Source organism: Manacus vitellinus, unplaced genomic scaffold (assembly GCF_001715985.3).
Source record: "Manacus vitellinus isolate BGI_N305 unplaced genomic scaffold, ASM171598v3 scaffold_12_pilon, whole genome shotgun sequence".
Taxonomy (NCBI): domain Eukaryota; kingdom Metazoa; phylum Chordata; class Aves; order Passeriformes; family Pipridae; genus Manacus; species Manacus vitellinus.
Genome location: NW_021938949.1, coordinates 17,204,141 through 17,231,483, shown reverse-complemented (window position 1 = coordinate 17,231,483; position 27,343 = coordinate 17,204,141). Strand labels below are relative to the sequence as shown.

At 51.4% G+C, this 27,343-nt stretch overlaps 1 protein-coding gene across 1 annotated transcript; it reads left to right on the top strand.

Annotated features, from left to right (window-relative positions):
• Window positions 1-207: 207 nt before the first annotated feature.
• TRAP1 (TNF receptor associated protein 1) lies at window positions 208-24,329 on the top strand (the record flags this gene model as incomplete). The annotated part of the gene is made up of 18 exons (XM_018067674.1): window positions 208-229; window positions 4,898-5,092; window positions 6,488-6,570; window positions 6,967-7,107; window positions 14,146-14,217; window positions 14,617-14,777; window positions 15,600-15,709; window positions 15,895-15,968; window positions 18,281-18,436; window positions 18,778-18,898; window positions 19,012-19,081; window positions 19,749-19,896; window positions 20,419-20,604; window positions 21,620-21,758; window positions 22,231-22,316; window positions 23,393-23,538; window positions 23,826-23,898; window positions 24,170-24,329. Coding segments are annotated over 18 exons (2,085 nt in total), but the record flags the coding sequence as incomplete, so codon positions are not given.
• Between the last annotated feature and the right edge of the window lie 3,014 nt (window positions 24,330-27,343).

The window sequence follows — 27,343 nt, the reverse complement described above, 5'->3', positions numbered from 1 at the left end:
CGCGCGGCTGAAGGGCCGCAGTGACGCCCATCCTCGCGCCGCCCTGCGCGCGGGGGATGCCTCGCGCCCCGCGGCTCCTTCTCGTAGACGTCATTCTCGGGGCAGCCGCGCGAGGGCAGCGGCGGCCAAGGCGGCGGCCCGGCGGTAGTCGGCGGTGAGGGGGCGCGCGGCTTCTCCCGCCCTGCGGCGCCCTCGGGGCCATAACTCGGGGCCGGCGCCCCACCCGCAGGTGAGCGGGACAGCCGGGGCGGCGTGAGGGGGCGGCCGGTCCTCCTTGGCTCGGCCCGCGGCGCGCCTCCTTCGCCTGCGCCCGAGCCGCGCCCGGCCCCCAGCGGTGTCCTTCGGCAGGGCGCAGGGCCCGAGTCTCACCGGCAAGTGCCACCCGTCGGTCTCGGCTGGTTCCGCCGTGGCCGCTCGGCAGGAATAGACGTGAGAACGCCCAGCGCTCCTTCCTGCGCGAGGGCGAGTTCCTCTGGGAATGTACAGGGAATAGAGCACAGCTCGGGTGCTTCTGATGTCTCGTGTCGGGCAGAGGGCACGGTCAGGGCAACCAGCGTGTCCAGGTTCATGTCCTGGCTCAGACAGGGTTTGTAGCATATCCAAATTAATCTTTTGGCTCACACAGCATGTTCAGGACATGCAGCATGTGCCAGCTCATGTCCTGGTTCACACAGGGTGTGCAGCATGTCCCAGTTCGTCTGCTGGCTCATACAGGGTTGTGGGATGTCCGGGTTTATCTGCTGGCTCATGTAGGCTGTGCAGCACGTTCAGATCGTGTGTGGTGTCCCAGTTCATGTCCCAGCTCATACAGCGTGTTCACATCATGCAGCATGTCCCAATTCCTGCCCCGGCTCATACAGGGTGTCCAGCATGTCCAGGTTTCTCAGCTGGCTCATACAGGCTGGGTAGACTGTTCAGATTGTGTATCATGTCCCAGTTCCTGCCCTGGCTCATACAGGGTGTCCAGCACGTCCATGGGGACCTGGGTGAGGGCAGAAGGCAGCAGTGGGCTGTTCTCTGGCCATGTCAGTACCAGGGGACTTTACATATGAGCCTGAAGGGTTTGCTTGTCCCACTCGAGGTGCAACTCGAGGTTTCACCTCAGACAGCTGGCAGGAGTGAGTGCTAAGAAAATCCAAACTCAGGCCTTGATTGTGGGATGTGCTCTCTTATCAAGGCCATCATGCACAGGCTGGAGTTGTCATTAACTGAGGCACAGTGATGAGCTTCCTCTGTGTCTCCTGCGAGCAGCCCATGCTGTGCTCTGTGTTTCCTTCTCTGTTGTCTGGCCCCTGGTCCAGCTGGTAGGTTGTCACTGTGGTCTGTGGTTTCCCTGTGGGTTATGAAGAAAGAATGTGACAGAGGAAATTGTATGACAAATAAGGTCACTGTCGGGGTCGGATGTCAGATTAATTGTGCCACCGAGAGCCACTTCAGTGTTTCTGGGCAATCCAGCTCTTCCTCCACGGAAATCCCCAGTGGCTTGTTGGTATCTGTGTCTGGGAACAAAGCCATGTGCCTCTGGTGGGTTAGATATACTCCAGCAGAGCCAGAGTTTATTCCTTAACCTGTCAGTCAGGTCCTTCAGGGGAAAAAATAGTGAGCAGAAGCTGTGTGGGGTGGGAATAAAGAGGGAGGAGCAGGAGGTTGTGTCCTTTCAGTTGGATACAGGCTGCAGGGACGGCCGTCCCCTCCCTTTGGCCCTGCAGAACTGGCAGTGTTTGCTCTCACAATGCTGAGGGCTGAAGCTGCTGCAGAGGTTTTTGGGAGATGTGTTGGTGGGAGCAGGTCAGTCAGAGAACCTCTTGTCCCCAGGTTCATGTGGATCTGGTGCCCAGCTAGGGAGCCTTTTTGTCTGATGAGGTCTGAACTGGGAGTGTTTATTGTCTGCACGAGCCTCCCTGGGCCCAGGGCTGCCCTGCACGGAGCTGTTATGGTAATTTCTGCTGACCCAAATTCTCCTCTTTTGTTTTGAGCCACAGACTGCTTTGTGCTGGATTTCCCACCCTAAATCTCTAACTGGCACTGGGCTCAGCTCGCTGCAGTCCTTGTCCAGGAAGAGGCTGTGTTTCCTGGGGGCTGCAGTCCTGTTCCAGGAAGAGGCTGTGTTTCCTGGGGGGCTGGTTGGCTTTGGGAATTGCTGAGGCATCCTGGTGTCTGGATCAAAAGGAGCCCATGGGGATGAGGGTCCTTGTCTTTGCCTTGTGTTCCCCGTGTGCGAGGTGGCTCTGTGGCCATAGGCGCAGGTCACTTGGGATCACGGAGAGCTGGAAGCTGGGGAGTAGTGTGGGTTTCTCCTTCTCTCCTGGTGCAGGTGGGGCAGTGATGGGCATAGAAATGTACATGGGCTGTGATAAAGCTCCACATTTGATTAACTCGTTATCAAAAGACCTGATTTGCCCCAGCACATCACAGCACTCATCTGGGGCAAGAGCCGTTCCTTCTTCATCTCTTGGTCCTTGGAATTTGGGCTCCTTCCAAGTGTCACATAACCTGTTAACTCTGCAGGTACTTTCTCCACAGCTCTTGTGTGCTGATAATTGTGGTTTTATACCCAGAACAGCCACAAGCTTTTCCTGTTCCCGTGCTCCAGGCGAGGACTTGCCGAGAGGCAAATGGTCTGAAGATGCTGCAGCTCGTTGTTTAATGAGCTGTGTCTCTCCCTGGCACTGTTAATTAAGGAGGATAAGACCAAACATTACACAAATCCAAAAGTAACTTCCAAACTGATGGGTGGTGATCTGTCATTGTGCTTTAGAGGTAGGGAGGCAAAAAACATGAATACGTGCAAAATTATAAATAGCTAGAAATAAAATTATAGATAGCTGTGGTTTCTAGAGTCAGCTGGTGTTTATGAGTTGTTATGGTGGCTGTGGGGCTTTGCTGCCTGGATGATAGAAGTGGCCTTAAGGTTACCAGGGAGCTGCTGCTGGTGTGTGTCCTTTCTGGATCCTGGAGTCAGGGAGGGAGCAAAATTCCCTCTTTTATTTCTGCTGGTTGGGAAATGTGTGTGTGTGTATATTTGTACAACTGCAGTATCCTACAGCACCCAGCATAACAGGAGCATGAAATAAGTGCACCCTGGGTAAATATATATAAATATATAAAATATACATAAATATAGGATATAAATATATTATATAAATAAAATATGTAACCCTTGGGCTGCAGGCCCTTCCCCTCTGAAGCTCGACGGGCTGGACAGTGAGTGCTCCCCTGCTTTCCACTGTGGTCACCCAGGCTGTTTTCCTTGCTGCTTTCTCAGATGATCCTAGCAAAGGCAGTTGAATGGAAGTTACAGAACATGTCCTGTGATAATGCAGCAGAGCTGTTTGTGACGCAGAGAGCACAGTTATGTGTGTAGGAGGTGTTCAGATGCATTAAGAACTATTTGTGGGCTCTTTTCTTTAAGGGCAGAATGACTGGGGAGTAATTCAAGCTTCTGGCTGCAGAAGTGGATCTTGATTCAAAGCTTTCTGTGAGGAGGAGGAGAAGGAAGAATGAGGACTGACAGCCTCCTCGATCAGCTCTTGGGGAAGAGGCAGGAGCCAGGAGTGCTGTCAAAGCTCAGGGGTTTGTGTTCTCCTGATCTGGAGAGCCCAACATGAGGGTCTGGAGCAGCAAGACCTGTTCTCAGTGACCACACCAGCTGTAGGACCTGCTGTGGGTGGCAGGAGGTTTGCAGAGCACTTGTGGAGGGAGGTTGAGACTTCCCAAGGTGAGCTTGAGGCTGACAAGGGATGTTGCTGAAAGGGCTGGGATGGAGAGTTCACTTGAGGGCTGTGGCAGGGTGGAGGAAGGTTCAGGAGGGAGCCAAGCTCTCCCAACATGTCAGCTGGCCTGGGGGCAGAACATGGCCAAAGAAGCTGTTTCCAGGGGGGTCACAGGTGCACTTTGGGACTCTCACTGTGGTTTTTGGTTCAGTGTTTTTCCGTGTTTTTGTACCCAGTCATCTAAAGAAAGGACACCTTGAAGATGTAGAGTGTAGGGTTTGCCTCCTTCCCTTACTGGATAAAACAGCCTGCAGGCACAGAGTGAGCTGTAAGAAAAGCCTGGGTTTGTCACTGCTTCCTGCCACTTCTGCTGCTTATCCAGGTTCTCCCTGCTCTGCCCAGGCTGTGCTGGTCCCTTCTCTGCTTCCCAGAGCAGCTCTGTCTGTTTATATTCATGGTAGGGGTGGAGGAGACCAAGTCACTGCCTGCCCCAGGTCAGATCCAAACCCTCCAGGACCCTGCTCTGGCACAGGCCATTCTCCCAACAGTGCAGAGATCACAGCAAGGAAAGGGCTTTGGGCAGAGCTCTGTAGTGCTGAAAATGGTCTTTTTGTGGCCAGATTTGGCTTTGATTCATCCCCTACCTAAAAGAAGACTGTTGGGTTCACCTGGGCACAATGGAAGGAGGAGAATTGGGAATCCCTGACCTTAACAGGTCTGGTGACATTCCCAGCTGGTCCTGTTTTCCCCACTGATTTTGTTGACTCGTGGTTTTGCTGCTGCATGTGCTGCTCGCCCTGGAGCCAGCTTTGTTGGGAGATGTAATCCCTGTGCTTGGACAGTCAAGGGCCAGGTATTTATTGCCAGTTTATGTTTTCACAGGCAGGGATATGGGAGTTGTCTTCAACCTGGCCAGGTAACAGCAATGGAAGCTGCAGACTGCCTCTTCCTTACTGTTTAATTCCTTGGGAAGGCTGCTAATTGTCATCTTCTGGATAGAATTTTAATTCAGAAGAGTAAAGGCAATGCCAGAGGGGAATAGTGGCTTTTGGACTGTGGGGGAACTTCAGTCTTGCTTGCACAGTGTAACTCCCGTGGGATTGCTTAGGTGGGACCTTTAAGGACTGCTCCTGCTGCTGCTGGACTTGTGGTGTGTAGCAAAGTATCTTCACTTGTGTCTTTAGCAAAAGGAGCAGCGTGTTTGCAAAGACAAGCAGTCCATCGTTGGAGCCTCCGGTACGACATTCCCACCAGCAGCATTCCCGCCGTGCGGACATACAGGACATACGGGACATACAGCACATACAGCACCCAGACGGCGGAGAGCAAAGAGGAGGAGCCCCTGCACACCATCATCAGCAACACGGAGAACGTGAAAGGTGGGCACGGACACACAGCTCCTGTGGGGACACTCTTGGGGTGTGTCTGGGATGAGCTGTGGGTGCAGGTGACCCCTCCTCTGGAGGAGGTGCAGATTTGGTCCTCACATCCTTTGAATCTGAACTGCACCATCACCTCCCAGGACTGGGATGTGGAGGTCAGAATGGCCTTTCCTGAGAAACAAGGCCATCAAGGCTGCATCCAGGGGCTTAGCCAGGCTATTGATGGTCGTGTGTGTGTGTGGAGGCTCCACAGCCACTAGAATTGGCTAAAAAGAGATTTTTTTTTTTGTCCCAGGAGCAAGCTGTGCCTGCCCAGGTCATTGCTGTGGATCCTGGAGGTCTAATGAGAATCCTGGCATCAGCCCTTTAGTTAGAGTGAATTGCTTTGCACATCTCCAGGGAGAGGTGCTCTAAAGCAAAGTCACGTGAATTATTCCAGCATAGAAATAATGTCTAAATTCTGTGCCTCCATGGTTTTTCTGGGAGGTACTTTTGAGACTGCAAGGCTCTGGACCCCCCAGTGGGGTTGATGTGCTGCTCCAGCTGCTGCCCACACCCAGGATTCACTCCATCCCTGGGGGATGTAGGTTCTCCCCAGCAAGGCACAGCAGAGGTGACCTGGGACCTGTGGCTTTGCCCATGTTGCCTCAGGGTTCTCTAATGCCTCTTGCAGGAAGGATGCTATTTTTAAGAGGCCAAGGTCTCTCAGCTGAGATTTTTGTGGTGTTACTCTCTCTGAGGAAATGTCTCTTCCTGGGCACAGCTCCCCCCTGCAGAGGTGGCTGTAGGTATGTGCTCGTTGAGGTGCAGAAGCCAAGTGTCTGTTGGCAAAGTTGCCTCAAAGGGGGGTGTAAACAGCACCTTTGTTGTCCTTGTTGGAGGCCACAGCTGCCTGTGTCCCATCCTGCTTCAGGCTGTCACTCCTGGGAAGCTGAAGCACATGGTAAGACTGTGGTTTTGCCTTCCTTCCCGACAGGACCCTGGTGAAGTGCCTTAAAGGTGTGTCTGTGACTCTCACAGAATCATGGAATGGTTTGGGTTGGAAGGGACATTAAAGCTCATCCTGCCATGGGCAGGGACACCTTCCACTAGCCCAGGCTGCTCCAAGCCCCACCCAACCTGGCCTTGAACACTCCCAGGGATGGAGCAGCCACAGCTTCTCTGGGCAACCTCACCACACTTACAGGGAAGGATTTCTTCCCAATATCCCATCTAACTCTGCCCTGTGTGAGTGGGAAGCCAGTGCCCCTTGTCCTGTCACTCCAGACCCTTTCCCAAAGTCCCTCTCCAGCTCTCTTGGAGCCCCTCTAGGCACTGGAAGGGGCTCTGAGGTCTCCCTGGAGCCTTCTCTTCTCCAGGCTGAGCAACCCCAACTCTAACATTTTATTCCAGGTGCAGCTTCTAAACATGAGTTTCAGGCTGAAACAAAGAAACTGCTGGACATTGTTGCCCGTTCCCTGTACTCGGAGAAGGAGGTGAGATACCCACTGTTTGCTGGGAGATTTTCTGTTGGCAAAGCTTTGTCTGTCAAGGGGTACATCTCAAACAGTTGAGCTGGGAGAGTGAACTGCTCTGTTCCAGCAAGTCCTGTGCTGTTCATGTCAGGCTTCCTTGAATGATGTTTTTTTAAGAGACCTTGAAAATGTGTTTTTAAAACAATTTTTAGGTACAGCCAGAGGACTCTGTGAGTCTCAGAGCCTCTGCACTTTCATGCCGAGTTCAGACAAACGGTTCTCCTGGCAGATAATGGGGAAACACAGTCTGGGGAGCTGGGAATTAGTCTGTGGGCAGCCAGTGAGCTCCTGGGTCTCTGGAATTGCCATGCAGGGGACAAGGCCAGGCTGCAGTGGGAGGTTGTGTCTCGTCCCCAGGTGTTTATCCGGGAGCTGATCTCCAATGGCAGCGACGCGCTGGAGAAGCTGCGCCATCGGCTGATGACAGAGGGGAAGGCCTTGCCAGAGATGGAGATCCATCTGCAGACAGACAGTGGAAAGGGAACCATCACTATCCAGGTATGTCCCTTTGGTAACAGGAGAGTGTTGTTCCTTGCTCCTCATATCCCTGGCCTTTGTCCCATGAAGGATCAGTGGAAGCTGAGCAGCAGCACAGTTCCACTGAAGTGTGGTGTCCTCAGCTGGGCTCTGGTTCATGAGACTGTAACCTGAGGGTGTGATGAAAAACCATCAATTTATCTGCTCCTCACTTGTCCCCATAGGAAAATTTACTGCTCCTTCTTTCCCTGTTGGGAACTACCAGTAGCTTTTCTCCCACCCCTGCACTTCCCAGGTCGTGTGTGTGTTTCTCACTAGTGGGTAAGTTGTGAGTCTGGTTTCATCCTGATGTTTGGGGAGGATTTCCCACACCTCCTTAAGTCCAAGGTGTTACCTGGTAGTTTGCAGACCCTCCCTGTCACCTGGGTCATGGGAGGTGCAGGGGTGTTGAGAAGAACCTCCCACTGCTGACTGTCTCTGTCTCCTGCTGCTCAAGGACAGGCCAAGTCCAGCTGATGCTGAGGTTCTGCCTTAAGGTGCAGGTGGGACTGTAGATTTGGGCAGTACCACAGCACTTCCCTGTGCCCAGGCTGTGGTTGTTCCCTACTGGTGACACAGTGCTGACTGGGAGGGGGACAGTCAGTGTGAATGTGGGCCTCAGCATGGGGAGGGGAGTGGAGCTGGGCCTTCTCTCTCTACTTTGGCTGCTCTTGTTTGTGGCTCTGTCCAGGGTGGACAGCTGAGCCTCAGTTTTGGTGTTTTCTTGGCAAAGTTCTTGATGCAAAGAAGGCACACTGGTCACTTTGCTCATGGAGCTGTGTCAGCTGCGGGTGCAGCTGTGGGTGTTCTCAAGAGAGTGGAGGAGAAGGAAGAGAGCAATGAGGGAGTGAAAGCTGACTGAAGCAGGTGCAGGGGGGACATGGCACAGACAAAGCACAGGGGCTGACATTTTTCACGTGGGACAAAGCAGGGGCTGTTAGAGCTGCGGAGTTATTTTATATTTCTGTTTCTCTGCAGAACAAGCGCTGTGGTTGCCATGGGGAAGTTAATGCTCGTCAGTGGGCAACACAATCATCAACCAGAGCTTCTCAAACCGTAGTGCAGGGGCTTTGCTATTCCTCTCACACCTGACTTGCAGTTTCCTGACTCCTGTGTAACACCCCTTGTTTAATGAGCCCTCGCTTAGCCCCAGGCAGGGTGTCACTCCTGCCTTGCTCTTGTCTTTCCCTTTGGAGACCACAGTGGACACAAAGCCTCAGACTCCACTGACACATTCCCTGTGGAAGCTGTCCACTTCTCTGGCAGTCTGGTTGGAGACCTGTTTGCCATCCCAGTTGGATGTGTCAGGGACTGGGCTTTTTATAACCCCCTGCCTGCCTGTGCCCCTCTAATGCCATTAAATGAGTCTTAACTAGGAGGCTTTTAACTGCAGCAGCCCTGGGCTGTGAGGAGCAGCAAGAACAGCACTGCTCCAATCTCTTAATAGCTTTGCCTTCTCCGGAGTGCCGAAAGCTCCTTACCTCCAGTCAGGGGGTTATTTATAACCTCCTGAAGAAGCAAACTGCTTACAATGATTGCTGTGAACGAGCCTCATTCAGAACATCTCCCTACCTTTCAGAAGGCAAAGGTGCAGGAAAACTTGCTGCAATGATTGAGGCAGAGGTGGATCTGTCCCTTAGCTGCTGTGTGTTCTCTGTGTTCACTAGGACCCACCTAAACAGAGGCAGCAGGTCCCTCATATATGACCTGTAGCAGTGATAACTCCTTTTGTTTTTCCTAGAAAGGTCCCACTGTCTCACCCCTGGATCCTTTTCAGATCTTCAGGCTGCTCTTGGCCTCTGAACCTGCTGAATCTCTCCCCTCCCCTTCCAAGCCCTGTAGCATCTCTTTGTGTCTCACAGTTGAGAAAAGGCAGGTCTGTAATGTGTGATGGCCATTACAGGCATGTTCCTGGGGGGATTATGTAGCTCTGGTAAAGGATTACATTCATCTCTGTTCAGTGACTGTTTACTTCTCTGCCAGGACTGAATTCCAATCACAAGCACAGCAAGTCTCAGAATTTTGATACGATGTCCTCATTCGGGGATACCCCATCTAAGCACTGCAGTGTTGTATCTGCTAAAAGGAGTGTGTTCACTGGATTCCACCACCTCTGTCCCTTCACCAAAGTCACGTTGTTTTAGCAAATTCCACTGTTTCCTCCATCCCTTTGCAACCTGCCTCGTGTTTCTAGGACAGCTCCATCTGTAGCAGCCACAGCCTGCAAGGTCAGAGCTCTTAAGAAAATCTATTTGAAAATGTGCAGGGTGTGTTTTCAATGAGGACAGCTCTGCAGAGCTCTGCAGTTCCGCATGCTAAGGCTTTACAGACGTGGTTTTGGACCCTTTGAGGTGGGAACAGAGAACCCTTTACAGATCCCAGGGCCCTGTGAGCACACAGCTCACCTTCAGCAGCTGCAGGGGGTGACAGGCTGTGCTGTAGTGGTGGTAGGGCTGCTCAGTTCTGCTGTGCTCTGTGAGCTCGGGGCTGCAGCCCTGCTCCTTGCTGGTGCTTAATTTAGGGCTAGGACTGTTTAGAGGAAATGGTTTGAAATGTTTACAGAGCTGATGGCTGCTGCTGGGGGAAGGAGGGAGGGAGTGTGACTGCTGCTTTAACATGGGAAAGCAGCGCAGTCGCTGCCAGAGCTTGGGCTGCTCAGTTCCCTTTGCCGGGCTTTCATCTCGCTGTTGCAGTCATCCAAAATCCCTGTCTGTGAAGCCACAAAATAACCAGTTTGCTGTGTTGGGGAGGAGTTAAAATCACTGCAAAATCCACTCCTCCTTGCAACAGCTCCCTGTATCACTGAGCAATCTCTCCTGCCTTACCAGTTACAAACAGCCTGTAAAAAGGACTGGGCTGTCGAGGGGCTCCAGTAAGGATTGGGAAGTTTGAGCTGTAAGGATTGGGATGTTTGGGCTGTAGCAGTTCAGTGCAGATGCACCTGCATGTCCAGCAAAGCTTGGGGCAGGTGGGGAGCAGGTCCCCCTTCCCTGCATGCAGCACTGCAGCATCTGTGTGCCACCTGGGCAGGGGATAGACAGGGGGACTGGGAGGGGTGAATCTGGCTGCACTTTGGCAAGCCTTGGAATTAAGCTTTCAGGAACGTGCCACATTGCAGGGATGGGTTACAGCTTCCAGTGGTTGCATCATCTTCAACAAATAAGCCAGGGAACCAGAAATGCAAACATGTCTCAAATAACCTGCGGCCTAGGGAAGGAAGTGCAGAATCTTTTAGTTCTCTTCATGCCAGAATAAGAGCCTGTCACATTTAAAAATGGGAAGGTCAAAGTGGATGAAATGAAGTACTTTTTCTGGACAGCAAGTATTTAGACCTGGATGGGTGGAGACTGAGACTGGTATTGGAAAGGCAAACTCAGGCTCCCTGCTTTGGACAGCTTCTGTGTACTAGGCCAAGATCACCTTGTGTCCATGTGCATCAGTTTTATTGTGGCTTTTCTTCTGCTGGATGCTGCTGCTGCAGATGCCATATTGGTTCTAAACCAGAACGTTGCTCTAGTGCAGCTGCTGTCCTGGTCTTGTGAATTTTAAGTTTCTTTAATCAAGTTATTTCAGTATCGGGGGGCACACACATTTGGGGATTTTTTTACCTTGTCAGATGGTGAAAGCAGCATGTCCTTATTTTATAATATAGTCAGTGCTCTTCTGATGCCCCGTTGAGGTTTTACTGTGAAATAAACATTTGTTTTGCAACAAAGTGAAATGAAAGACACTGTAGCTCAGCCAGGTACCTCTGACTGGGTGTTCTTTCAGATGCAGCCGTGGCAAAGGCAGCAGTTACTGGTTAGTTAATGGGTTATTTGGTGTAACAAAGCTCTGCAATACTTTAAATTGGACTCAGGTAATGAGCAAAGCTCTTACATTGCCCAGGTTCTTGTTTACCAGCATGGTCTCTGCAAACATCCAGCACTCACACCACAGGGTGAGAACAAAGGGCACAGAAGGCACAAAGGTCCTGTGCAGTTCAGCAGCAGGTTTGGTACCTGGGAGGTCTCCACACATAAAAAGATGCTAAAAGCAACGTTCAGCTGGTGTATCTTTGGGGTTAATGTTACTGAGCCTAGTTCAGCAGCTGTGGCCACAAGCCCTTCATGGTCCCTCAGCAGACGGGGTGAAGGTCTGCAGCCTGTTGTGTTGTCTTGTAGAGAGGATGGTTTGGGGGAAGCTCTTTACTCTGCACCTTAAGAAGTCCCAGAAGGAAAATTCAATCAGGTGAGGAGGTGCAGTAAGAGCAGGACTTCTGTAATTAACCTTCAGCTTACGAAGGGTCAGCTCACTGAACTCTGCATCTTGGTTTCTCCAAGCTGGGGAGAAACGTTTGGCCCTTGGAACTCTGAGCATATCCCTCACATCTTGGGTTTTGTGAAGCCCATGAACAAATTGCTTTGTGCTGTTATCAGTAGCTCTGCTGTGGCTGTTGTCAGCCTGATAAAAGATTTCTTGCAGGTTGAAGGGAGGGCTTGAAACTGTCTGCAGGGGAAGAAAAGTTGTGCTGTTGATGGAGGAGCAGTGGCTGGCTGGTGGTGGGTAGAAGGTGTTTGCAGGTGTTGTGTGATGGGTGGTTCCTGCCTCAGAGGCTGAGCAGTGGCTGGTGCAGCAAAGAACACAGAAGGGCAGTGCAACTCCTGCCAGCTCCTTCCTTGGATTTCATGGAGCTGGAGCTGCCAGTGCTTGTGTTGGCTCAGCCTGAGGCTGTTCATGGGCACGTTCAGCTGATTCTCCATCCCTGGAGAGCTCCTGCTCTGCAGAGCTGAGCTCCCATTTCTCTGCTGCTGCTTCATTCCCCATTCCCCCAAGCTGCACCATGTGGTGAAAGGAGCCCAGAGGGCAGCTGCAGGAAATCTGGGCACGGCAAAGGCGGGTTGGATCTTGATGTCATCTTCATCCAAACTGCCCAGGTGTTCTCCTGCAGTAGGGAATGCCTGCTTTGCCAGGATCTTCACTTCCCACTCTCCCTGTCCATGTCCCAGCCCTGTTGTGGAGTCAGCCTGGTTTGAGTCGTGCTCTCTTTGTTCCTTGCAATTCCCCCTCACCAAACTGGTTTCCAGGAATTGTCATTAAGCATTTTGCAGTAAGTTTGGCAGAGCGTTCAGAATTCAAGAGCCAAATAAATTCATGGGGTAGGGATGTATTTTTTTTTTTAACATGCTGGAATTTGGGAATGACATGCTGTACTATAAATAGGAGTGGATCAGAGGAGTTAAGAGTTCTGTTCAGGGTCTGGCATGAACAAAAACTGAACCAGATGCTGAAAACTGCTCTTTCTGGCTTTTTCTTCCCTGGGGGAAGGGACCATGTCAGATTCCTGAGATTTTGCCATACACTGTTTATTTTTCCTGGCTTTTCATCTCTCACTGTTGAGATCTTACTGGGCATCATCCCTCCTCTCAGCCAAGTGGACTGACTAGCCTTAATGTAATTAATCAAGGGAAAGGTGTTGCTGTGCTGTGACTTGTGGGGATGTAGGAAAATGTCTTACCCTCATGACACCTCACAAGTTGAACAGTTCAATCAATCCTTCATTAAGAAATATGTACTGACATTCATGTACCTTGCTAGAAATAAGCCCAGTAAATGGGTGGCAGAGCTGTGCTGGGCCAGAAGTCACTCTGGTCCCTCACCTCTGAGCCATGGAGCAGCAGCCAGCTCTGCTGCAGCTGGTTTTGCTGACCCTGCACACTGAATCCCAGCCCTGCTTGTGGCACTGGGAATGTGTCAGCCTGCTCCAGATGTGCCAGCTGCTGTCAGCCACGATAACTGTGCTCACAGGTAGAGCTGAGCTCCTCATGGGAGTGAGAATCACCTGTCACTTGGCTAATTTTCATCCTGCTTCCACCTCAGGAGTGGCCCAGAGAACCTGTAAAAGTGGCTTCTCGGGATGTTTCTTGACAGGTGGAGAAGCTGCTGAGATTTGGGAAGGGGAGAGGGCACTGGGTTCTCAGAAGTGGCATCCTGGAGGGCAGTAGCCTGCCCTTTGCTCCTGTGGAAAATGCACGTGGAGCAAGGCTGAAAATACATTGGACAATAGAGTGGGAAAGATTTTTGCTGGGATCCTGTGTGAGGGGGTGGCCACTTCTAGCTGGGGTTTGCTGTTAACCTGTGTTGCCTTGGGGTCCATGCAAATTGAAGCTGCAGCCAGGTCTGAGACTTGCTGCAGCCTTTGCTGGGTGGTGCTGCTGCAGGCTCTGCTGCCTGAGACATGTGAGCCAGCAGCAGGGAGATGTTTATCTGCATGCAGCAATGCAAAGCTGGGATAAACTGAGGATGACAAGGAGCCATGTGCCTCCAAAGCCTGGACAGAGCACCGTGAGGTGTGGCCACTGCACTGGGGTTAACCTGTTCCCATGGGAATGCAATTCCCAGCTCTCTGGTACCTGGATATCGACAGTTTCATATTCGTGGAGCACAGAATGAGGGCGAGAGGAGGGAGGAAAAGACAGAGAGATGGAGATCAGTGCCTGTGGAGTTTGTAGACAAGGGTTTGCACTACCTGAGAGTTCAGGGATTCACTGCTCTGCCACTGATTCCTGGTGTGAGGGCATTGGTTCCACATCTGCCAAATGGAAATAAACTACTTCTCAGTGCTCCTCAACTCCCCTCTGGACCAGTTCAGGATTGGAAGGTGTCTATGCACAGCACCTGGCACGGCAAGGCCATGGCTGGGTGAGATCTCCTTCCTGCCCTGCCATCCTGTGCTTTTTAGAGGGATGTAGAATCCAGCCTGTCATGGTTTTGTCTTTCCTTGAGGAATGGTCAGAGTCTCTGAGCTTCCTGGAGGTTTATATGCAAAGGACAGCTGTGGGTGTCCCCAGAGCTCTGTGCCCTTTGAGTCTGTGTTCCTGACCATGTGCAGGGGGGGTCACAGCTGGAAGTCTGTTGTTGGATTTACTGCTCAGAGGGAAAGGAGAGAGTGGGAGATAGGGGCAGAAGTTTCTGGGGTGCTGTGTGCTAAAGCAATGCTTCCCTACTGTTATTTCAGCTGCAACTGCTGTTTCTTTTCAGGACACAGGTATTGGGATGACCCAGGAGGAGCTGGTTTCTAATCTTGGAACCATTGCTCGATCAGGCTCAAAGGTAACAACACCCTTCTCCCTTCCTTAGAAAACTCAACTCCAATTACAGCCACTTTTGTTCTCCCAGTAATTTCTCATTCCATTTTTTCCCTTGGCCCCCAGCCCAGCTGTGAAATTACACCCTACCTGTGGAGTCTTCTGGCTCTTAATGGTCTCTGCTTGTTTTTCTTTACTGCCAGAGTTGCTCTAAGCAATGCTCCCCTCTTCCAGAAGTGCAGTCCCTTTGGAGAAACCCTTTTCCTTGGGCATCCTCCTCAGAGCACTGATGCAGAAGTGTGGGATGAGGGTGCTGGAATGCCAAGCTGCAGTGCCTGAGGAGCCTGGCTGGGGGATGGATTGCAGCCTCCCAGCGATACCTGAAGTCACTGTGTGCTGGTTCATGTCTCCTTTGCTCCTCCAGGCTTTTCTAGATGCTCTGCAGAGCCAAGCTGAAGCCAGCAGTAAAATCATCGGCCAGTTTGGAGTGGGTTTCTACTCAGCCTTCATGGTGGCTGATAAAGTGGAGGTGTTCTCCCAGTCTGCAGAGCCAGGCAGCCTGGGCTACCACTGGTCTTCCGATGGGTAAGGCTGGAGAAGGGGGTGGCAGCGTGGGGGGGCCTGTGTCCAGACCAGGCACGGACTGAAAACTGTGCAAGGACAGGCTTGTGTGGCCTTTCAGGACCTGGCTGGCTGGTTTAGGTCCTACTCAGGTTATACATGGTAGCAGAGTGTGGCCAAATGTGCCAGGGTGGAAACCCCAAGGACAAACTTGCTGCATCAGAGCCAGGTGTGTTGTGGACAAAGAGAGTACCAGGCAATCAGCTTAGGGGGGCCCCAGGCTGCAGGGACAGATTTAACCTCTTGGGTCTTGTCTTCCCCCGGGGTTTGGCTTGAGGGCACCCACAGTGAGCAGAGCTTGTGCAGTGCTGGGGTCTGTAGGAACATCTTTTCTCTAGGTCAGATCTTTGCGCTCATCCTTTGCTTTTTTTTGTCATGGCAAAGCTGTGGGCTGTGGGACCATGGTGAAATTGGAGCTTCTGCAGGTGACAAGCTCAGCATGCCCTTAAAATCTCCTCAGAATAAAGAATGTACTAAGTTATTTAAATTATTAGGGAACATCTGTTAATGGAGATGTCAGACTCTCTTGGGTTTTCAGTAGCTGGTGTCTTTGCAGAGCAGTGTGTCCTGGGTCTGGCTCTGCAGGGAAAACAGCCACATACAAACAGCCACATGTTTTGGAGGGTTTCTCAGAGCCACGGGGAGCATTCAGGCATCCAAGACTTTTTGCCTTTTCCTCTTGGCACTAAAGTGTTGTGCATGCTCTTAGTTTAATAAACCATTTTTCTGTCCTATCATGGATGTATCTGAGGCACAAGCTGACTCAGGGTTTGTTTCTAATCCTAGTTCAGGAATGTTTGAGATCGCAGAAGCATCTGGGGTCAGGACTGGGACTAAGATTATTATCCATCTCAAAGAAGACTGCAAGGAGTTTGCAAATGAAGACCGAGTGAAGGGTGAGTGGAGGAGGACAATGCTGTTACCCCCAGGGGCTCTTTGGAGGCTGTTGGTGCCCGTGAGTGGGAGGTGATTTTACAGCATTTTTCCTCTCCTGCAGCTCCTTTCACCTGCAGCTACCGAGGGAATTCTTACTGTGTTGTTTTCACAAAGGTGACTCTTCTGTGTCTTCTTTCCATTCCAGAGGTGGTGACGAAATACAGCAACTTCATCAGCTTCCCCCTGTACCTCAATGGGAAAAGAATTAACACGTTGCAGGTGAGCAGGAGGCCACAGGCAGGTCACTCGTGGAGATGAACCACTTTAATCCTCCAGTGGAGGAGACAGGAAACAGGATAAAGCTGCTGCTGTCCCTGGAAATCAGGGGAGGATTGTCCAGCATATCACAGACCTTGTAGTGATCAGTTGATTAGAACAAAAGGAGACAATCCAGCAGAAGTTGTGCCTGGAGCTGCTTGTTTGCATTTATTGTAGAGTATTCTTGCAGATTGGCAAGATCTAGGTCTTCCCTTAACCCGAATTATTATTTCAGTGCTTTATAATGCTTATTTTAACTGTTTAAGCCAGGTGACATGTTAGTGCTGTAGGGATTGCTCATATCACTGGTGTGCTGACACCTCTCCCTGCAGTTCTTTTCCTTCAGCATGGGATAGCCAGTGCCAGGGATGGGTTGGGCTTTTTTAGCAGCTCAGCTCACAACCTGATTTATTCCCCTCTCCTAGCTGAGCACTGCTTGATGCTGGCGTTTTCTGACCACTTAAATGATATTGCAGCCAGATCCATTTTAGTCAGATGTTCTTGGCCCAATTGCAGGCATCACCTGGGAGAAATTAATTATCTTTAAAACAAAAATCGATGAATCGTTTTCCTCCAGCATCTCCTTCTCTGATTGTTTAAAGCTTCCTCCCGTGTAAGACAGCAGGTAGGGAGCATGTGTGTGGCTTCTTTTGTTTCCTGGAATGTGGCACTGACTGAACAAACTTTCAAGACTGTACTTAAACATTTTATCATGTTAATTTATCTAAGATTCTGTAATTGCTGTTATTAGTCACTGATTATTTATTTGGATTCCTGCATAATAGTGTTTCTCTTCCAAAGGCTTTCTAGCTGTGCCCCTTAATTAGACAGCTGTTTGCTCTCTCTACCTGACAATCAATAGAACAGGCTCCCTGGAGAAGAGCAGCAGTAGAGCAAGGGGTGAAATGCCCTTAATAGAGTCATGGACTTTTATCTCCTCATCAGAAAGTCTGTTTTCCCTTGAGATACAGCAACAGCTTTATTCATTATGCTCCCATTTCGTGCCTTTTCCTTATCCAGGATCTTGGCTTTGTGTTTTTCCACACGTCAGTGTCAGTTCACTGCAAACAGAGCCACAGTTAGTTCCCTGGTGGGGATTCTCCTAGATGAGTTCCTGAATGCTTGCCATGTATCTCACAGTATGGAGCTGGAGGCTTTTCCAATCTAACTGGGATAACTGTAGCTACAAGTGAGCCTCTGGGAACACAGCACTTTACCCAACACAGCTGCTGTAAAGCACCTGAGTTCCCAGTGAGTCCCTAATCCTCCCTGTGATCCTGCAAACCCTCCAGGACACTTGTGTGTGCTGGAAATGTTATGAAGCCACCTGTGGAACAAGATTCTGAGGGAGAGGAATCCTTAAGGCAGCAGGGTTAGGCTGCCAGGGCCCTGAATCCCTTGGACTCTGGTAGGTGGAGGGTGGGCTGGATGTTTGTGTTGCCCCCAGAAATCGCTCCTGTCACCCTTGAGGGCTTGGGTGGCACAGAGTGGCAGTGGGTGAGGTGGGCTGGAAACATGAGGTTCTTAGTTGAGTGCCACATCTTTGCTAGAGGGGAGTCTTTTGCTGAGGTGCTGAAAACTGAGATGTGATGTGAGCATGGGCTGAGTGCTCCAGGAAGCGTTGGAGGGGTTAGAGCAGCAGCAGGTGGAAGATGTGGCCATGGGGCAGGGCCTGCTCTGGACCCTGTGGCTTCAACACACATGTTGATATGTGAAACAGTGCGGGAACACTTTGTGACCCTGCAGCAGGGATGGCTCAGTGATTCACAAAGCATCTCCTAAACTGCTCCAGAACAAAGCAGCAGAAAACAGGCAGTGCAGGAGTTCTTCACAGGTTTTCAGCTGGGCTAGTGACCTCCGTCACAGAGGCAGGCTGAGTGCAACAGACTCACTTGAACTTTCACTTTTCCTTTGCTGGCCAGGCCTTGAGATATTTGATCAGTACTGCCAGTCAGCCGAGCTGTGGGATCTGTCCAGGATGCTCTTGGCCATGGGCAAGTGTGAGGCAATGGAGATTAGCCAAATCCCTTTTGTTTTGGGCTACACAAAGCTGCCTTATGTATGCTACAGGGCAAGAGGTACCTCTGAGGTCGGCTGAGGGGCAGTCATTTCTAGTCAGTGCCCCTGGGTTATGCAGAGGAGTCTGTTTGAAAGATCTTATTTCCTTGCTCCATCATCCTGGAGGGAAAGTGCACCTCAAGGAGAGCCCTGTGCTGTGAAGCCATAAGTCTTCAGAGCTGATGGGAAGTCCTCTCCCTGCTGCTCCTCCACAGGCTCTCTGGATGCTGGACCCCAAGGACATTGGAGAGTGGCAGCACGAGGAGTTCTACCGCTTCATAGCGCAGGCGTACGACAAGCCCCGCTACGTCCTGCACTACAGGGCCGACGCTCCCCTCAACATCCGCAGCATCTTCTACGTGCCCGAGCAAGTACGTGTCCTCCTGCCCAGGGAACCTGGGACATCTGCCCAGCTGCTCTGAAAGGGGAGAACAGGAGAACAGGACAGCTCCTCAGGGAAGCTGAGGCTGCAGAATGTCAGGGAGGAAGGAGTATCCCCTGTGGCATCTCTGCGGTGGACTGGGGGCCACAGGGTGGTTGTGGGGATGCTGAGCCACAGGGGAATGGCTCAGGTAGGTCCCCAGGAAAACCAGCCAAGATTTCAGCTCTTGTGGGGTTCAGCACTGTAGGGAAGACCACAGGGTGACCTGGTAGTGTGCAGCTGGGTGCCCTGCACAGTGCTGGCATTACCTCCTGTCTCTTGTTCCTGCAGAAACCATCCATGTTTGACATCAGCAGGGAAATGGGCTCCAGTGTTGCCCTCTACAGCCGCAAAATCCTCATCCAAACCAAAGCTGCAGACATCCTGCCTAAGTGGCTGCGTTTTCTTAGAGGTGTGTACTGGGACCAGGAACAGTGGGCTGTGGCCCATGGCTTCCTGAGGGGTGCATTCCTGAGCCTGGCACTCGTGTCTGCCTCACTGTTCAAGGGTTGCTCTGTGTTGCAGGTGTTGTGGACAGTGAGGATATACCTCTGAACCTCAGCAGGGAGCTCCTGCAGGAGAGTGCCCTTATCAGGTAAGCCAGAGGTAGATCCTGTGGACTGCTGAGGCTCTTTCAGCTTCTTGCTGGCTGAGAAGAGAACATGATGAAATAGTTAGAGGGACTTGGAGGGACCTGGCATGTAAACTGCAGCATCCTTGAGAATTTCTGTAGTCTACAAAGTGAGTTGTTTCTCAGACAGCTGCCATTGTTGGAGTATGAGAGTAGGCTCTTCCTCCTTAACACCAGAGTTTGTTACCTTGTTGGGTTTGATGGCTGACTTTGTATTCTACAGCTGGTGAAGTGCCTCTGCCTTCACTGTAGTCAGCAAATAACGATGTCACTTCACAGTGGATTTTGAGGCCTTCAGAAAGAGTTCCTCCAAGTGTAACCACCCCTGTATAGCCACCCCTGTCCCATGGTTGTGGGAGAGAGGCAGATACCCTGGGCACAGCTGGTTATGTGCTGCAGCACCACCGAGTCACAGGTCATGAGGACTGGAGCTTCAGCAGAACATTTGTACTCAGCTCTGTCTCTCTGCAGCTCAAGAGCTGCTCCTGCCTGAGATCAAAGAATAGGTGTAGAGCTATGAGGGGGAGGAGATGGTGGACCACTACAACCCTGCACAGACAGAGAGACATTCACCTAAAACCTCTTGTCTTGCTCTAGCAGCTGTCTTTAAAAAGACTTGTTCCTGCTGCAGGAAGCTCCGTGATGTTTTGCAGAAGAGGGTGATCAAGTTCTTCATTGACCAGAGCAAGAAGGACCCTGAGAAATATGCCAAATTCTTTGAGGAGTACGGGGTATTCATGAGAGAGGGGATTGTCACAATCGCAGAGCAGGATGTCAAGGTACCAGGAGTCCTGAAGCACCACAGCTGATGGGAAAGACTGCTGGTTCCTACTGTGAGCTGGGATGAGGGGCACTGCTACTTCTCCATGAAACCTGCATGCCTATAACTTGTGTTCCTGGGTCTACCCAGACATACTGATTCTGTAGTGCCCAAACTCTCCTTTTTTCTCACTGGGCGCTGCTTCCCACTTTGAGACCCTGCAGAGTCTCTATATCCACACTGTTGTCACCCCTCCCTGATGCAATATGAACTACAACATGCAAGAAAAGTAGGGCTTTCCCCTCCTGTTGTCCTCTGCCTGCATTCCCATTTTTAGGAGAGTTTGACCTACATCCTGTCTAGGTCACTCTTCTGCCTCCTTAATATCTGGAGCAGGAAAGGAGAGATTCAGAATCCCCTGAGTCTTTTTGCAGAGCTGCAAAAGAGGCCCGTGCGCTCCAACAGGAATTCCTGGGGCTGGGAGCGGTCAGGTGGAGGTCCAGTGAGGTGCCCTGAGCTCACGGGAGCATGTTTCCTGCAGGAGGACATAGCCAAGCTGCTGCGGTACGAGTCGTCGGCGCTGCCCGCGGGGCAGCTGACCGGCCTGGCCGACTACGCCTCGCGCATGAAGGCCGGGAGCAGGAACATCTACTACCTGTGTGCCCCCAACCGCCACCTGGCCGAGCACTCCCCCTACTTCGAGGCCATGAAGAAGAAGGACATGGAGGTGGGTGAGCAGCGGTGCCATGGCCAGGGGAACACCACTGAGCTGCTGCAGCAGTGGTCAGGGCTGGAGCTGAGCAGGGCAGCGAGGCCGGTGATGGAGCTCTGCCAGCGCGGGGCCTTTGCAGGGTGCCTGCTGTCTCTGGTCAGACCATGGTGTGAGGCCAGGAGGGACCTGTCACACACTCTAACCACAATACAGAAAAGACATTAAGCTCTTAGAGAGCATCCAAAGGAGGCCACAAGGATGGTGAAGGGTCTGGAGGGGAAGCCGTATGAGGAGCAGCTGAGGGCGCTTGGTTTGTTCAGCCTGAAGGAGACAGGTCAGACCTCACTGGTGTCTTTGACATCCTCCTGAGGGGCAGCACCAATCTGTTCACTCTCGTGGCCATTGACAGGACTGAAGGAAACAGCATGAAGCTGAGTCAGGAGGTTTAGGTTGGAAATCAGGAAAAGGTTTTTCACCCAGAGGTGGTCGAGCACTGGAACAGGCTCCCGGGGCAGTGGCCACAGCACCAAGCCTGTCTGAGTTCAAGAAGCATTTGGACAATGCTCTCAGGCACATTTGTGGGATTCTTGGGGTGTCCTGTGCAGGGCCAGGAGTTGGACTCCATCATCCTGATGGGTCCTTTCCAACTCAGCATATTCTGTGATTTAGTACTTGTGCAAACATCTAGTTCTGACACCTGTTTCATACCTGTGCTGAATCCCAGAGCAGGAGCCCAGGAGCTGCTGTGCAGGGCTGTAATGGTGTTTCAGGTGACCTCTGTGGGCACGTGCCCCTTTCAGGACTGGGGTCAGTGGTGGTTCTGGACTTGTTCAGGTGCAGACCTGCCACCCATGTTAATAAATCACTCCAAGGGTTTGCTTTCATGGGGGGCCCTGAGTGATAATCACCATGGGGTTGAACCTGTGAGTTTCCCATGTGACGTTCCTGCTGTTTGGTGCAGAGTTGCCTTGGGAAGGAGGGAATGCTGTTACATCCCAAACAATGTGTTGCTGTCCCTTTTTTGGCACAGGTGCTGTTCTGCTATGAGCAGTTTGATGAGCTGACACTGTTGCACCTCCGTGAGTTTGACAAGAAGAAGCTGATCTCTGTGGAGACAGACATTGTTGTTGATCACTATAAGGAAGAGAAGTTTGAGGAGAGCCGCCCAGGTGAGGCTCCCCTGGCCCATCCTGCAGCCACCCTGTGCCACCAGTGAGGGCACACCTCTACCCCTGCTCCTGTAGCTCCTGAGCAAGAGCCCTCCTTTCCACCCTGCCATTCTTGTGCTCTGAGGCAACTTGGAGTTCTTGCAGATCCTTTTCATCCCACATGATCGAAGTTCAAGCAAATTTGAACAGATGGAATGTCGTGTGTGGCGTTGCCATGATTTGATTTTAACCCCACAATGTAAATCTGGTGCCCTGATAGAGGCAGGTAGGCCCTGGCAGGGCATGAACCCGCCCTCCCTGGGTATGGCGTGGTCTGGGATGAGGATATGTAGCTGTGTGCTGAGCAGTGCTGCCTTCCCATTTGCACAGGAGAATTGATAAATGGAAGTGTGAAATGGGCTGAGCTCAGCTCAGCTCACTGTCCACTGCACACTATAGATGCACACTCAGATGTGCCCTCTCTCCCTGCCAGCTGGAGAACGTCTGACAGAGAAGGAGGCTGAGGATCTGATGGCCTGGATGAGGAATGCCTTGGGCTCTCGAGTCACTGGAGTTAAGGTGGATATTCTGTGTTTGGGTGACTGAGTACAGGAGATCCATGGAGGTAGTGATCTGGGGAAAAAAGGTGGTGGTTGCTTGGGGATCTTCTGCCACAGATTTTTCTTTGGGCCCTGAGGGAAGTCGTTCTTCTCCATGCCTCCTGTCTGTAACTGCTGTGGATGAGGGCATTTGTCATTTGGATGGTCAGTGTGGGAGCAGAAGAACCCTATCCTAATGTGTAATGAGCAAAGCCCATGTTCCTAGTTGACGCTCATGTTACCAGTGATGCCTTAAGCCCCTAATGTTTTTTATTTTTCTAATATTGGTAAGCCTTATAAGTTTTATAAGTAGATTTTAAAAGCAGTAACCCTCCCTCCTTTGTCCCTTGTCCCTTTCCCTTTCTCTCTAACGCCCTTGTTTACACATTCCTTAACCCTCTTACCCCATTCTATGCTCCCTATATCACTGAATATAGCAGAAATGTTTAGTCTTTTGTCAAGGCAAGGCCTAGATTGTTGGCAGAACAGCATATCAGGGCCTAAACCACAGAATAGGGTCAAGAATTAGGTAACTATGTGCCCTTTGTGCTCTGATGATGGTGAAGATGGGATGAACAGGGGGTCCCGAAAGCCCCCCGACTCAATTCTCAGGGGGTGGACCCGGGGCAGACCAGAGTAAAGGCCACAGGGTGGACACATCTGGGATTGGATGGATGGTGTTATAAAATGTAACCTCTCAGGCACAGCCGGGCTGGCGTCTTGTAACATCCTTGCCTTGGCAAAATAAACCCTTTCTTATCTCACCCCTAATTAACTGCTCTGGAGATTTTTTTCAGCACCTAACTCCCACAGCAACACCAGAACAGGCTTTTTTGGTAACTTTCTTGCCTGTGGACTAGAAAGGTGTGTTAGCAGGGAGTGCTTTGGGTCTGGCTGCAGTCCACTGCCATTTGGGCCCCCAGCTTTCCTGCTGGTTTGGGCAGTGCCCGTGGGATGGGGGTGAATCATGTGGAGGCTTGGTGTGAGTCTGTGCTGAGGAGACTCCGAGTGCTCAGCCCTTGCCCTCCTGCAGCACATGCACTGTCTGTGCCGCAGGTGACGCCCCGGCTGGACACCCACCCTGCCATGATCACCGTGCTGGAGATGGGCGCTGCCCGCCACTTCCTGCGCATGCAGCAGCTGGCCAAGACCCAGGAGGAGCGAGCCCAGCTCCTGCAGCCCACCCTGGAGATCAACACTGGGTAAGAGGGGACAACACCAGCACTATTAAGTGCAGCTTGTGCTACAGTGCCTTAATCTGTGAGGCTGTGTGGCACCATCGACATGATCCACCCCCACACACAGTGTCCAGCCCTCTGGGGACCAGGGGGGTTATAGGAACAGATGGGAGAGAAGAGAGAAGCCCCCAGAACAGGAGAAAGAAAGTGTCCTTTTGTGACCCACCTTGGCTTAGCTGCTTGTTCGGGAAATAAATTTCTCATTGTTACCAAAATCACCAACTCTCAGCGTTGATCTCTCTCTTTTACAGACATGCTCTGATTAAGAAGCTCAACGAGCTGAAGGACAGTCAGCCTGATCTGGCCCAGATGTTGCTTGACCAGGTGAGAGCCAGACCTTCTCCAGAAGCAGCATCATCCTCCCCAAAGCCAGCTTGCAGACCATGCATGGCAGGGAATGGCATTACAGTGGGCAAGAATCGCATCTTTCCGTGGTCCCTGGGTATTTCCAGGACTTGTGGTCAGTATGTTTCCCTATCACGTGGCCCTGAAGACGTGCCTGGTCTGAGAATGCAAGTCCTGGAGAGTGACATTCCCTTCCTCCCTCATGCAGGTTGCTCTTGCTGCTTATTTAGTGCTTTCTTCTCTTTTTCAGATTTATGAGAATGCCATGATTGCAGCAGGACTGAATGAGGATCCCAGGCCAATGGTGAGCCGGCTGAACGAACTCCTCACCAGAATCCTGGAGAAGAACTGAGCCCCCAAGGACTGAAGGATGAACTCTGTGCTGATCTCTCTTGCCTCAAGTGCAGCCACTCTCTCAGCAGCTACTTGTAGGCAGTGTCCAGTGTGGGATTCACAGGGCAGAGGGCAGGGACAATGCCAGGGACATCCAGCCCTCCCTGCACAAGGAGGAGCCACCTGTAATTACCAGATCATACATCATCAGCCTGTTCAAAGTGCAGTGTTCTTAGTGGGGACAAAATCCAGAGGTTGCTGCTTAAACACTGTGCCCAAGCCTGAAGAGCCTCTTTTCATACTGTTTCTAAAAATGGCCTTTCCCAAAACAGATGTTGGCAGCAAGATTCCCAGTTAGGTCTGTGAATACACCCCCCATCCACTGAATCCCTGTGCACCATTGTGCTCTGAATAAGCACTGGCAAAATGAGTTAATTAATTCAGAAACCTCCAGCTCTGACCAAGCAGGAGGAGTTTGCTGGCATGGATAGATTGCTGCCCTTGGCAGACACAGGCACTGCTGGAGGAACATGTCAGTGCAATCCCATGGTAGGAAAGATCACTGAGCTGCTGGATAACTGAGTTCATCGTGGTCTTGTGGAAAAAGGGAAGTAACTGGGAAACAGCCTTCCAGCATATGGCTTTCTGGAGAGTCTCCAGGGTTTTTGTCTCATCTGTGGGATAAACTGCACGCCTAGCTGATCTGTATTTATGATAAATAAACACTTATTTTCCAGACCCTCTCCACTTCTCCCTTCCCATTACATTGTTGGTCTTTGTGTCCTCCAGCTGGTGATTTGTTGGTTCTTCTCTCTTCAGATGCTGTTTGGTTCTTCAGGGCATCAAGCACTGGACAGTGGTGGGAAGAGAGGGCTGTGAAAACAACAGCAGTAGCAGGAAGTGTGGAGGGAAAGCAGGAGAATCTGTAGCTATGAACCCTGTCAGCCTTGTCTTTGGAAATGGAATTTGCCCCTTGGAATCATTTCTAAGGAGCAGTGGCTGTTCAGACAGAAATGCCACACTAGATTCCCTCTCTGTGTCTGGTTTACACCATGCAAACTGGTTTATAAGAATCCTTTCTCCTGCTCAGTGGGGCTCTGAGCAGCCCTGATATTTGTTTAGCTTATCTTTAAATTGCCAGATTAAGATGCAGGAACTGGATTTGGTTAACTGTTTGGATGCTGTGCTGGACAGCACAGCCTCCAGCTCTTTAAGCTACAGGAAGCCTGGCTGTGCTCAGAGGAGTTAAAAAGGTGAGCACAGGTGAGCATTTGAGAAGTTTTATCAACATCACCTAAAATTTCATTTTTGTTCAGATGCAGAAGAGGAACTGCAGTGACAGTTTAGATGGTCTTGAGAAGAACAAGGAGCTACCTCCTACATCCCTGCTAATGTATCATCAAGAATGGTGTGGCAGCAGGACAAGGGCAGTGCCTGTCTGTGCTGGGCACTGCTGAGGCCTCACCTCGAATCCTGAGGTCAGTTTTGGGCCCCTCAAAACAAGAGAGACATTGAAGGGCTGGAGCAGGTCCAGAGAGGGAACGGAGCTGGGAAGGGTCTGGAGCAGCAGGAGTGGCTGAGGGAGCTGGGGGGGCTCAGCCTGGAGAAAAGGAGGCTCAGGGGGGACCTTCTGGCTCTGCAACCCCCTGACAGGAGGAGGGAGCTGGGGGGGTGTCAGGGTCTGCTCCCAGAGAACAAGGGACAGGACAAGAGCAAACAGCCTCAAGTTGTGCCAGGGGAGGTTTAGGTTGGATACTGGGGGCATTTCTTCACTGACAGGGTGGTCAGGCACTGGCACAGGTGCCCAGGGCAGAGGTGGAGTCCCCATCCCTCGAGGGATTCAAAAGCCATGTGAATATGGCACCTGGGGACATGGGTTAGTGGTGGCCTTGGCAGTGCTGGGTTCATAGTTGGCCTTGAGGATCTTTGAGGGCTTTTCTGACCTAAACAATCCTGTGATTCTAACACAGACTGAAGGAATTTCAACCTTTGGTGATTCCTAAGCAGCACAGCAGGTGAGTGTGGTATCCAGCAAGCTGCTCACCTGTTAAAGTGCCTAAAAATAGCAGCAGTTGATACAGTGCCTGAGCTGGATGCTGGTTTGTAACCTTTGCTGCAGTGAGAAGCAGAGCGTGCTTGGTTGTGAGATGGTCATAAACTGATACATCTTTAACCTCCCCATCCTGGGAATCCTCCAGGAATTCCAGCAGCCCTCGAGGTGCTAATTTTTTTGCCATGAGAGATTTGTGATTAAAATATCAAATAAGATTTCTGTTCCTGGAGTGCACACCTGCCCTGTGTCCCTGTGCCCATCAGACACGGTGAGAGGTGGTGATGGTCCTGGGATACAAGAAGGAGCAGTAGCAGCAGGATAAGGAGGGTGCTTTGGCCCAAATCTCATACACACTTTATCACACTGCTTTGTCTAAGCTTCATCACTGCACACACCAGCAGGCTCTGGGTCCTCACCTCAGGCTCAGCCTTCCCTTTTGTTCTGCAAAGACTTGCAGGGAGGGCTGGTGTGAGGATGATGAGCCTGGCTGACAAAGCAGATCCTAGTGGGAAAGGGGGATGTACTGAAGTGCTGATAGGAACACAGGTGGAAGCTGGTCTTCTGTGATGACTCTGTGTCTGAAAGGGCAAAGAGGCTCTTTGGTGAAAAAAGCAGTGAAAAGGATGAGTTATTCCAAACATGATGGCAAAAGGGAGGTGTAGGAAGCTCACTAGAACCTGGTTTTTCACTTTCTGCACAACCTCAAAATATGCTGTGCAAGCAGAGGAGGCTTGTATGGATCTTGCATCAGAACTGCAGCACTGTTTGTGGTGGTGAAGCTGCAGTTGTGCTCTTCCAGCTCCTGGTCTCTCCCAGCTCCCGTGGTCTCCACTTGCACATTACATTACTCATCCTCAGAGGTGTTGTATCACCAAGCAGTTTCCATCTGGCCTGTGCTCTTCCTGCAGCCAGAGTGCCCCTGGTGTCTGCAGCATATTGTGGTGAACCCAGAGAATGCAGCATGTGGGAATGGTGCTGGGAAGAGCCCAGAATGGGCTAGTTGTGTCCTTCAGCATTTGCTCTACCAGGAAGGGAATT